This window comes from Eptatretus burgeri, chromosome 6 (genome assembly GCF_056783735.1).
Source record: "Eptatretus burgeri isolate ZD-2024b chromosome 6, Ebu_testis_v1, whole genome shotgun sequence".
Lineage (NCBI taxonomy): Eukaryota > Metazoa > Chordata > Myxini > Myxiniformes > Myxinidae > Eptatretus > Eptatretus burgeri.
The window spans coordinates 97726543-97739867 of NC_140966.1; the positions used below are offsets into that span (position 1 = coordinate 97726543).

Here is a 13325-nt window from a genome sequence, read left to right on the forward strand (position 1 = left end):
CAAAATGAGTACCAGTGTACTGGTATCGGGGCATTGCATCAGCGGCAGAGCTGTGCCCTCAGCCAATGTTGCTGCCCCTCAGTCTTGTGCTGCATAGGAAGGAAGGAGCAGTGCAATATGCAGGCAAACAGTCGTACCCAATGCTATCCCTAAGTAATTATGGGGGAGCAATGAAGCAGATTCAATGTTCGATCGACGCGGGTTCTATTTGTAACTTGATAAGTTTCAATGATCGTTGCAACACACTGCAAGATGATGACCCATACATGGAACTAACCAGAATCAAGTTACGTTTGTATGACGGGATGATTATCACTCCCCGAGGCCAAAATGAGGTGCAAGCAACAGTAAATGAGAGACGGGAGTGTTCACAGTGCCAAATAGTAGATATTCAACAGAAACCTTTACTGTCAGCTGATACAAGCCAGAAGCTTGAGCTTGTCACACTGACTCTGCCGTAAGAAATGCACAGCATAAAGGTCAGATCCAACTCCGAGCCACTCTCCATGCAGCAAATATTCACAAACTATACAGACGTCTTCTCTGGTCCAGGCTGCTTACCAGGAGAATATCAGCTCGAAGTGGATGAGACGGTGAAGCTAACACAGAACATCCCACGAAGAGTTCCAGCTGGCTGTGCTCAATTCCAGCCTGAAGTTTAAAAAATGGGAGTGATTGCAAAAGTAAGCATACCAATCAACTGGATCAGTGATGTGGTAGGCCTAGTTTTTCTCTATCGGGTAAGGTGGCTGGCTTAATATATTGGGGTCTTCAGTTCAAGCCCCTGTCGTGCCGTTAAAATAACACCAGTTGGGTTGATTCAGCCTGACATCCTTCTGAAGTTGGCAAAATAAGTACCAGCTTGCTAGTAACAAGGAGCATTGCATCATCGGCACAGCCGCACCCCCAGAAAATGGTGCAGCCAAGCAGCCAGAGGCTGCATACGAATAAATAAATAAAGCAGTATGGTGGATGTGAAATAACCATGCAAACTGAGAGTGTGCATCCATGTGAGAGATTTGAACAAAGCTCGAAAGAGGTCTCACTTCCCGATGACAACAGAAGGGGTCTTGCCAAAACTGGCCAAAATTAAAGTGTTCACAACTTTAGGCGCAAAGGATGGCTGCTATCACGTTCAGTTTGATGAACCTAGCAGTTGTCTGTTGAAGTTCTGTCCCTCATTTGGCAGATGAAGATGGAAGTACATTCTATTTGGAATTTCGACTGCTCCAGAAGAATACCAAAGCAGATAACACGAGATTATTGATGATCTTCCAGGTGTAGAGGCCATCGTTGAAGACCTGCTCGTATTCCTGGTGAGCTTGCTGGAGAGAGCACGCCAAAGGAACCTAAAGCTGAATAAGAAGAAACCACAGCTGAGAATGTCCGAAGTCAAATATATGGGACACATATGTACAGCGGATAGACTGTCCCCAGACCAAGTAAATGTTCAAGCTGTTGCAGAGACGCAGCATCCAACTGATGAAAAGGCAATTCAACACTTTGTCGGCTTTCTAAATTACTTAGCCAAGTTTGTGCCCAACCTTTCAGCAGAATGCCAACAACTACAAAAGCTGATTTTTAAGGAGGTTCAGTGGTTCTTAGGGACAGACCAAGAAGCAGCCTGCACTCCCATCACGCCCTTGGTGATGACAACTCCAGTCCTGAGATACGATGATGTAAAATAGGAAGCGCTCTCAGGTGCACGCAGGCTGAAAAAAAAAATGGCATCCCTCACCATGTCTGAATGATCCAACATTTGAGAAGTTATTTTTGGACAGCCCACGGGCAGAAACAATGCGCAGGTGAGTCCTGTAGATTTAATGAAGTTCACGATGGATTAAAAGTGTATTGTGGTCGGCTTTCCTTCCTCTTCTGTGTGTGGTTTTTCAATTTTAGCTCGACCTAGATTACTTCCCCAAGTCCATTCTAAGCACATAATATGCAGATTTTGGGTGTATTAAGGCTGAATTGCCTGGTGAGATCATTAGAGAATATTCCTTGACTTTGCAAGATGACTTTTAATTGGATTGTCCATAAATTCAACATGGGGTTAACTCGATGTTTGGATGAACATTTTGTCAGGTTTTGGTTGCCTGGAGTTAAGTTTCATTGCAGAATCTTTATCATACATTGGCAAAAGGATTTTTAATGAAGCACAGATTTTATGCTGAATATCTGATCAGCTTATGGAGATGGTCCGACTGTTGGTGTGGAGCACCACCTTTGTAAGATGTGTTAGTGTATAGCGTGTATAGTGAGAAATACAATACGGTACAGCGAATCTGCCTCAATTGACAGGAAGTTTTGAGTGGCAGTGTTTTATTGTATGGCTAGAAGTGTTTTTAGAAAGGTGGTTGCACATATCATCCTACAAGAGCTCACTTCTCAAAGTCAAAATAGGCCATGGGCCAGATATGGCCACCGTGCACCTCCCAGCAAACCTGTGTTTTTCTGAATCCCCTGGATATACTGAACACGAATATGAATGTTAACATTTGAAATCTTTGGGATGCACTACCTGTTTTGACCTTTTGAATAGGGGTACCCTAAAATTATACCTTTATCGATTTGCGTCGAATTCAATTTACGGATGGAATCAAAATGGCGTGCAGAAGGCCCAAAACATATCCAATATACATGTGTGATGCATCAAATTGAAGATAATTGCATTCTGATAATCTGTATATGTCCAACAGTGTTGTACATTAAATCTAAATGAAATTATATACATTTGAATCTATATTCCCTATCTTTCGAATGAACACAAAATCAACACTCCGTATTCCTCAATGAATATATTTGACGTTATATGAATTTTATTGCAGGGACAGACTATTTAATGATAGTGAGAAACGGTTTTAATTACCTTATGTTTCTTGAAATATGATAGGCCATGGGCCAAATATGGCCAGGAACCTCCGAATGACGAAACACTTGTCATTTTCGATGGCAATGCCTGTTTCTACTTCCGAAAGGAGATACCAAGTAATTTCAGCCAGATATGCGAAAAAGTGTTCACCATCCTGCCGAAGTCAGGTGACGTGTTTAGCACAGATAGCTTCGTACCCAACTCTGTGAAGGCGATGGAACGACTCAGGAGAGGATCCGGGGACAAACTGATTCTGAAGGGGAGGAAACACAAAAAAAACCTGCAGATTGGAAGTTCTTCTTGAGCAATGATGAGAACAAGCAACAGTTCATTGAACTCCTCACTCGACTCTGGAGGCAAGATGCATATGTCAGTAAGTGTCAGTAAGTAAACTTAGTAAGTGTAAAGTAAGTTGCATATGTCAGTAATTTCACGAGTCAGTAAGTGACCACTATATTCGTTATGGGTGTGTGTCTGTCTGTCCCGAGCATAGCTCCGTGGGTTTTGATCCGATCTTGATAAAATTAGGGTGCGAGGTTTGTATCATGATCGAGTTGTGTTTTCTGGAGAATGGTCATGCTGCGCCCATTATGGGTGGAGCAACGCCCAAAAACATGTGTTTTTAGGGGGTAGCCGGTTTCAAGTTACATCTTCTCTGAGGGGGTTGTCGAATGGGGCAGGGGTTTCAGTATTTGGTTAGCCCAATGGCACCTGCCCCACGGGGCTCGATTTTTCATTTTCGTCCCAAGGTCAAGGTCACAAGGTCACGAACTTCGAAAATGTCAAAAAAATCAATAAATTAGGCATCGAGCTCCTAGGGTTTTCAACTGTTTCGAATGAAAGTTGCTATGCAAGTAGTGCTCTTCGAGTACCACAACTTTCATCATTTACGTTTTTCCAGATTCCCGCCAGTTTGCCCGTGGTGTCCCCTCGAAGGTCAAAAAATAAAAAAGACGAACCATGTACATTGCTCGTGAACCATCGCCGTCTCCAGACTTGTTTGACTTATTTCCATTTTCATAACAATATGCTCGGTTCATATGCATTTTCACAAGCTTCTCGTCGCAGTTTTCATGAACTGCAACTTGTAACAATTAAATAGGCAATGGCAAAATAATGCTTATGAATGGAAAGGAACGACAATAGCATTTCAAACATAAAACATGGAATGTCGAGAACGGTCCACAGAGACCCATTTTTGACCAGTAGCTGCCAGTTTTGGGTGGGAATCTGATCAGTGTGGGCCATTCCATGAAAGTTTACACATAGTCATCGATTGAAATTCGAGTGAAATGATATTCCAAAAATTTTAAATATATTTATTGGCAAATACAAAGAAATGCCAATGTTTTGCAATTTTCAAAATATGAAGGGCACAATCATAGCTCTGAGAAACCATCAGATGGGTCTAAAGCGAGTTTGGGATGCATCAGGGCAGCAAGGAGCATTCAATCCTGTGCACTGAACAGATTACGTTCACAAAGCCTGTTTCGGGTCTGAAGTGGCTCAGCAGCAAAGTCCAACACATATCAACAGGAAATTGTACCTTGTCCTAATTACCAAGATCATTTCTTGGACAGCTCACAGGGGAAATTTGGATTTGGCGTTCCATTTTGTTCGGAATGGGTACACCAGGACTGTCTGTTCTGGGCATGAGACTTTATTTTGTGCCAAAATGTGCAGTCGATACTGTAAACTTAAATTGCTGAAAACTCCTCGACAAATTTTTTTTAAAGACTTTCTTTTTTTAAGCCATCCACATCACGTGATAAAACGCTTGGATCCGATGAGCTCATTTTATCCATTTTATGAATAAGGATGAAATGGCTTTTCGGCAAGGTTTTGTAAATCGTCTTTCTTTCCTTTTTAATCCACCCCCAAGCTGCACACATTCTTCAGGTTTGAAGAGAATCAGTTGATGAATAAATACATCAACACCGTTTTGGAATTTGGTGCTCTGTGTGCAAATTAGCAATTTCACTTAAGGGAACAATTTTTGACGCCATCCCTACCACCACGATCAATCTGAACATTTCTTGGCTTGAGGCATGCCTGCGGGTTTATATTGCACAGGCATTACTGCAAATGGGATGGTTATGGGTGTTTTTTTGTGGACAAGAATTCAGGGAGAAATGGACAATGTTTTTGTTCACAATTGTCCGGAATCTAACGAAACAAAATTGATTTTGTTCAAAAAAACAGTTGAGCAAACGCAAGAAACATTGTGTGTTTTGTTACGTCTTTGAGTGCGTTATCACAACAATGGCAAGCATTCCTGATCAAAAGAAAACCTTTCACCGCCTTTCCAGACATCTTGCTCGACTCAGCTCTCATGCATTGAGGCCCATGAAACATTTTTCCATTTAACTCCACTTCAATTTCTCCAGAATACGAACCGAGCGACGTTAGAGCGACGATAGATGTACCAACGAGTCCTAGTAAGATAAACACTCAAAGTAACAACTTTTGTTTTCCAAACTGCACTTTTGGTGAAGTTTCAGCTTCAGCATCAGCCCATAGTGGCGAGCAGTACGCCATTGAGTTATGGACAAAGGCCTTGTAAACTGTGAGTGCCTCTGTTTTTTTTTCAAGGAAAGACTTGGATCGATGGAGGATTCCCAATCTGCAGCTGGCTTTATGCATTTGGCTGGATAGCGTTTGGTCCTGTCAATTTGGCTGAGTGTAATTACACTCTCCCTGTTTGACTGTCGTGCCCGCCTGAGTCCCATTTTGTCTGTCGTGTTTGGATTTCTTTGACTCCATTCATCAATCCCAACACAGGTGATACAAACACTCAGACCAAATTTAACTCTAACATCAAACCCAGAGCACTAACCCTAACTCACTGGGCTATATTTGCTCAAGTTGTGTTTTTGATCACTTGGTGTTGTGCCAAATGCAGTCCTGGCCTTCCTATTCAGCCCTCTTCCTCTGCTTTTGTTGAATTGTTTGTGGAATCAATCTGTTTGTTTTAAGAGCACTCTGTACAGTAATATACTTTGTTGAAAAACAATTATGCAGCTAATAATCAGATTCGCATTTGTTGACAGTTTTTCACGTTCGCTTCTCTTACTTGAATCAAAAAAGTGCAAAACAGCCACTTCCAGGAAAAAAGAGACTTTGAGGACAGCTACTCTTACTTGTACAGAAAAAAAACAGTTACTTAAATGTAATGAGACCATTGAAACATTCAAGTCAAAATTTTAGCTGTCAAAATAAACATTGTGGTCAATATTCGATGACGTTGAAGTGCTGAGGTTAGATTATCATGCATAGACCTTCAACCAACAATGACAATGCAGAAACCTTCCACGAAGCTTTCACAAAACTTGAATTCATAGAACACCTTACCCTGGGAAATCTTGAGAACAAGGATATGCGCGGGGTCTGCGAGCTGCACATTTGATTTGTCGTGATGACGTAAAATGCCATAGCTGAATGGAAGGGGATTTGAAAGTGACAAAAAATGTGATTTGTGTTCTCCAGTGTTCAAGTATATAATTCAATTGGAATAAAATTAAGATTTTGAAGTTTGGAGAATTTTTTTGTTTTCCGGAAGTTGTAGTGTCTTTCAAACCACCTTATTTAACATGTTATATCGGTTCTTCGTGCCTGTTGTTTGTGTCCTTTATAACATCCCTAAAACAGTAAGTTTCCTGTTTGGAGTGATTTTCAATTTTGTTTAGTTGCCAGGCAGGCAGACAGAGTAAAACACTTATCTCGATCCTCTCCGTGCATGAGCGATCAGGTCGAATTCAGAGCCAAAGTTCTGCAAAACCACAGATTTGTTTTCCGATTCGTCTTCAAAATGTAATGTTCAATTGAAATGAAGTTGTTTTTCGATCATAAACTGACAATTGTGGAAAGACAGACGGACAAAGTGAACCAATTGCTTCATCCCACTTTTGCTCCAGGTGTGCTGGGTAGTTGTTCATCTGTGCATTGGTCTGCCAGAAATGCAGGAATTGTTAATTTTCTCCACGTTGCTTTAACCAATGTTATTTCTTCGTTAATTTTTCTGTACGTTGAACCGATATGTGTTATTACGCCTCCCCGGGTAATTAATCAACAAGAATTGGCATCGTTTGTATTTGCAGTCGCAACCTGTTGCACCGTCACCTTACGTTCCGTGAAGTATTTCTGAAGGGGAGATTTTGGTGATTAACAGAAAGTCATCAAATGTTCCTGATCTAAAATTATTATCCCCTACATGTTTGAGCACCAAATGATTTTAATGGCTGAAATTGTACACAAATCTGTCACTTGTCCTCCAAATATTGTTTTCTCACATTTTGGGCTTTACCACTTATCTTGCAAAATCAGTTGTCCAAAATAAGGAGAAAATACACAATGCCAATGAACTTGCTAACTTCTAACCTTGTATTCATGAAAAATCAATTATTCATTCGTTCCTTGCTGACTAGGCTTTTTTGGGGGAGTGTTTTCATTACCTTATGGTTGGTGATGCAATTGTAGCCTTGCCACCCTGCTGACCAGCAGCAAATAACCTGTGAGACCTTCAACATTGACAGTATTTCCTCAAATATCATGTTTATACATCCGTGTGAAGGGAGACACCATCAAGTCTGACACCTGCTCAGAAAAGGCCTCTGGGAGTTACGAGGACGAGTCGGTGAAGAGCCAGTCTACACCAATGATGACAAGTAAGAAACTCGCATACATGCTCCTCAAAAGTGAACAATGCACATGTCGAAGTACAGGTGTGACCGTTGCTCTTGTATATGTTCCATGTTGTATGGTCTCCCATCTTTAGTGATGACTCCAAATGGACACACGGACACCAAGAACACCCTTGGTCCACCCATTATCACCCACACAGCAGCTACACCTATGGGAACACCACAAGGGTCCCCACATCTGGACTACCCTCCCAGCTTGTCCACCTCGAGGCATGGCAGTCACGCTTCATTAGACCGACGATCTTCTGTAAGGAATAATTAGAAGGATTTAATTTCCAAGTTATATGTGCAAACATCGATCAGGTTATTTGTGCAATTAAAACGAAATTGTGTTTGGATGGATATCTAAAGAAAGAGGTTCACACAAGGTATAAACATTTGTTCAGTTCGTTTTACCATTATACTTCTAACTTTGTGTGGTCTTCTCCTCCAGCTGAGCATACATAGCTCCCCTTGCCCTGGGCGAGGAACATCTTGGACCAGTCGCAGAGCAAGCTGGAATAGCTTGAGCCGGGCACCAAGTCTTAAGAAACGTACAGCCGCAGGAGAGCGAGCATCTCTTCTCTCGGCATCCGGGACGGCAGCTTCCACTTCGGACGAGGAAGATGAAGAGGGAGTTGAACAGGAAGCCAAAGGACGAGAGCAGAGCATAGCAAGATTAGCAGCCGATCCTCACAAAGACATGGAAAGAACTAACAGAAAGGCTTGTGTTGAGAAATCCAGGGATCTTCAGCATCCTTTTCAAAGCCATTCCTTTGATGGGCACTTTGAACCTGAGCTGGTGATCATGGGGTCCATTTCAGCGCCAGCCAGTGATGGTGGTCACTGCAATGGCCGACCGTTGAGTGACATCAATGCTGAAGAGCAAGCGGACGACACAGACGATGATGTAATTTCCCCCTTCTTCTTTCACTTCTTTCTCTTTTTCCCTTAAATGAGATACCAAAGTATATTATTGGGGGATATGGGCAACGGGAGGGGGTAGCTGAGATGTATACTTTTTCTTCTTCATTCGTATGCAGAACAAGGCTGTGGGGTAGCATCATTGGCTGTGGGCATGGCTGTCTTGCTGATGTAATCCCCTCTGCTGGTTATGGCAGGAATTTGTAATTTGTTCAAGTTGCTGGCGATATCTCACTGACTGTTCGTGAAGGACATCATCGACTATTTAACATCCACCAATGAATGCTGGCAGACAGGACGCTCAGTTAACGTCCATCCGAGGGACAAACACTGGGATGGCATTTTATAGCTGGGTCAGGATTCAAACCCAGGCTAGACAGCTTAGAGGCGAGTGTACATACCTCTCGACCGTCCAGCCAACTGGATGTACACATATGTGGTATTCTGACCAGCTTTGCAAAGTTCTGCAAACAGTAATTCTTTTTTTTTTGATCCGAACTCGTGTGTGTAACACTTGAGGAAGCCTTCAACTAAACTGCATACGACCAAAATACTCTATTTGAATTCTCTTTCTAAGAATAGAGTTCCCTAACAAGGAACTTCAATGCAGCAGACGGCCATTGGCCCCTTAAGCCTGCGCAATGGTCGCCAACCAATGGTTGTTTGTCCATGCTCTATCCTTTTTAAATGCCGAGCATCAAGCAAGAAGCAGCACGCACCATTTCAAAGTCTTTGGAATGACTAAACCGGGGTTTGAACCACTGACCTCCCAGACTTAGAGCCGGCGCTATACCCATTACACCATTGAGTCCAATTAATGCTCACGTATTCTGCATTTATTTTCTTAATATTCTTGTTCTGACTATAATTCATGGCCCAGTGTTTGTGTGTTTGTTTGTTTGTTTGTCACGTTACTCCTCCTGCAGTTCTTGGCCGATTACATCCAGACTTGCCACATGGAATCATCATGGCCCCAATTAGTGTTTCGGGGTGTTATTTTTTTTTATCAGATCTCCCATAGGACAGGGGTGCACTGTGCTAGTAATTCATAAAATGTTATTACTACACATACAATTGCAGGTAAAGAATGCACATTTACCAGTTGATGAATGAAATTCCCTTGTGAAAAGATGGCGTGCATTTGTGGGACATGAGTCAGAAAATCAAGTGACATTTGAAAATGTATTCTGGACTCCAAAAGTAGAGAAAACGATCCTTGAAAACCGTCCTTCGGGAACCACATCAAAACCACTGCGACTACTCCTTCCTCATCTGCTCTTAATCACTCCTGTTAATTCACTCCTGGCAAGACAGCTCAGAGGTGATGCAGCTGCCTTCGAGCTGTCTCCTCTGGATCCCATTCACTACTTGACGACAACTTGTCACCCTGGTGTTATGTGGGCAAGATATAAAGTCACTAACTAAGCTGTCCTTTGGATGGGACGTCAAGCTGGGGACCCGTGTACCGGCATTGATTGTTCGGGACGTTGAAGTCCCCCGGGTGGTTTTCACCAATAGTCTGTGATTGTTTTCCAGAAGCCCGTTCATTTCCCAATTTGCAAAGTGCCCCCTGCATCAACAACCCAGCCACCATCTCGGAAATGATTCACCAGCAAGTTCTGCATACAAATGAATGGGGGAAAAAAAATCTGCCCTTTTTCATGATCCTCTTGCACCATTGTTATTTTGCTTTGAGTTTTCAATGATACAAGATGTTCCTTTAAAAAAAAAAAAAAAAATCTAAATTTGCCAAATGTTGTAGTTGGCGAATGCACCTATTGGCCTGAAATTATTTTTCTGAATTCAGCCCACGAGTTGCATCACGACACTGAATAGTTGCTGTGCCACCGATGCAGTTGCCCCTGTACACATTCGGACAGGAATTTGTCATTTGTTCATGATACCGGCGATAACTTGCCTCTTCTTCACAAAAGGACTCCATGGGATCTCTCACGTTCATCAGGCAATGCGAGCACACCAGACGCCCAGTTTAATGTCTATCTCAGGGACGTCACACACATCGATGCCTGACGTCTTTCCTGCGAAACACCAGGATGGCAGTTTATAGCTAGACCACGATTCAAACTCAGGCTCGACTGCTCAGGAACGAGTGCGCATTCCTGTAGGCTCACTTGCTGGCTCAATTTACCAATGAGGCTTGGTTTTGACAGCAATGTTTAATATCGTGACAAACAAAATTTGAAATATAAAAAAAAAAAACAAAGGTGTCTCGAAAAATTACCAAGACAACAACTCTTAAAGAAGCTCACTTTTAATTATCAGTGGATGAAATCAACAGGATGTTGATCGGGGAATGCTAACCGCTGTGGGAGGTAGGAAAAGCTGACATTTGAGAGGTTAACCCTTCGTTGGAGCAGAAGAGAGCTTTGGATGCATCATTCTACCAGTCCACCGACACAGACGAACACCTGCCTTCACTCAGATTGTTTTCTCATTGTGTTTCATTATCAGTTTTGCACACATGCTTCTGCTTTAAGACTTTATTGGAAAGACAAGAGAGAGAGAGAGAGAGAGAGAGAGAGAGAGAGAGAGAGAGAGAGAGAGAGAGAGAGAGAGAGAGAGAGAGAGAGAGAGAGAGAAAGAGAGAAAGAGAGAGAGACACAGAGAGAGAGAGAGAGAGAGAGACAGAGAGAGAGAGAGAGAGAGAGAGAGAGAGAGAGAGAGAGAGAGAGAGAGAGAGAGAGACAGAGACAGAGACAGAGACAGAGACAGAGACAGAGACAGAGACAGAGACAGAGACAGAGACAGAGACAGACACACTCGAGACGGTGTTTACAGGATTAGAAATTGGCAAGCACTGTCAGATTAGTTGGGGTTGTATCAGCAAATGAGAGGGTGTGTTGGAAAGGGGGGAACAAAATTTGAAATTCTGAATGTATACATTTTGTCGGAAAAAGAATCGAGGCTGTGGTTGCTTGTTTGCAGGGTCTTTGGCAGCGCTTGAGGCAAAGGCTTCAGAAATATCACCCAGCATTCTGCAGCACCAGAAAGGACTGGTCTATTTACCTTTTCTCTCCCAAGAGCAGGTAAGGAATGCGAGGCACCTTGGTCTCTAACCTTTCACACGCTTGGTCGCTCTATTCTGACGACACCAAAGATATTCTCCAATTTTTCCATTTCAAATTGACCACCTTGTTTAATTAATTTTTTTTTTTATCTCGTCTTTTGATGAAACAATTCAGCTGAACTCATTATTTTCTCTCCTAATTGTATTTGCAGTAAGGTCTTGAAAACTGCTTTTTTCACCTCGCCCGTTTCAAACCAGATGGGATTGGTTATTGTCTGTGTGCCTGTGAGAGTTTGCACGCAGATCAATGTACTTCAACATTGAGAGTTCCTTCTCAGATATCGACTGTACTCCATATACTCAGGAAGGCTGTGCATTGTAAACAAGCTTGATTTCCAATAGGAGTAGATTAATTTGCAGATATTAAATTATTTTCAAGTTCATAACATATTGTTACGGGCTTGCCGGCCGGGTCACGACTGGCCTCTCGGACCAACTTCCCAACCTTTGACTCTGAAGCCGACGAGCCGCAGATAACTCTGCTGCATGACCATGGACGCCATCGGAGACGATTAACTGAGGTAAGGTCCTCACGTCCACTTCCCGCATTACCTTCTCGGCAAGCTAATCCTCCGAGATAGGGAACCATGCTCTCAATGCCCAACCAATATTTTTCAATTAAGTATGGCTGAGAATAACCATAAGTGGGATGTCTCCTCATCTGATCACAGTGAATCAGAGGGGCAAAACTTCCATCCACGAGTTGCACACTAGTGTCTAACCAATGGAGAAAGAGAAAATCGAGCAGATTGTAAACGATAGGTCTTGTTAAACAAAAGCACATATTTACAAGCAATGCAGTATCACAAAAGAAAGTCTTGCCCTTATACACGCAAGCCTCCTTCGACAATCACATTATCATGGAATATACAGACACAGGTGCCTCATTTGCCCCGGGTATTTAGATAAGTCAGGGTGATAGACAGAAAGATAAAGAAGGTGGGGCTTGTTGGCAGCCCCTCGCTCACCCGATGCAAGCCTGTGGGCTTGCGTGGTCCAAATCTGAAAAGGGGAGGGGGGGAGAAGAGAAGGTTATGGTGTAATGCTCTGTGTAATGTGGTGAATGCTTCAAAACGTGTGGAGGAAATCGTGATTGTTTATCATCACCCCTGCTCTGAACGATTCGAAGGGAAATCGTTGATGGCTCTTTGTGCATTCCGAGTAAACAATTCGAATTGGGAAAAGCAAAAGAAAGATATATGAATCAGTGTGTCATCGCCGGTCTGTCCAGAGAAAAGAGCTCTGCAGATTGTCAGAACACCTTCCGCGGCTCGTTCGCTCTCATTCCCGACAGAGCCTGTCTGCACAGTGGCTTGGCTCATTCCTGTATGACTTCTCTGGCACTTGATATTCCCTGGACACAGCACAGCTTCAAATTCTGGGTGACCCAGACTTATAAAGCCCTTCACAGATGTATGGTCAGTGTCCTAGTGCAGCTTGTTCCTCACAGCACGGCCTTTGCATTGGAACATGGCTGTTGCCAAGCCGTGCTCATTGGATGAGATCCCGGCTTGGGGACACCATCCTCTGATAACCCCACCCGTATGCGGTCCTTCCTGCTCCATCGGGCCCTGGATGTTTTGGTGCTTTCTGTCATCAAAGTGATTCACAACCCCTGGTCCCCCACCACTTTCTTTCTGATGGCTATTGGATTTGTAATGAAATGGTGCTTGTAATGAATTGTTGGTTTTGTAATGCATGTTGTTTGCGTGTATGGATGTGCTGTAAAGAGGTGCTGAGATTAAGAGGGATGGGGGAGAGA

The 13325-nt window shown here is 43.0% G+C and overlaps 1 protein-coding gene across 1 annotated transcript in view; it reads left to right on the top strand.

Moving 5' to 3' along the window:
- LOC147025423 (voltage-dependent T-type calcium channel subunit alpha-1G-like) overlaps positions 1-13325 on the top strand; it is a 347934-nt gene that overhangs the window by 147490 nt on the left and 187119 nt on the right. The window contains exons 13-16 of the mRNA XM_085886389.1: positions 7443-7536; positions 7647-7819; positions 8006-8461; positions 11422-11522. Coding sequence (XP_085742515.1) covers positions 7443-7536; positions 7647-7819; positions 8006-8461; positions 11422-11522 — 824 coding nt within the window. The remainder of the gene's footprint in view (positions 1-7442; positions 7537-7646; positions 7820-8005; positions 8462-11421; positions 11523-13325) is intronic.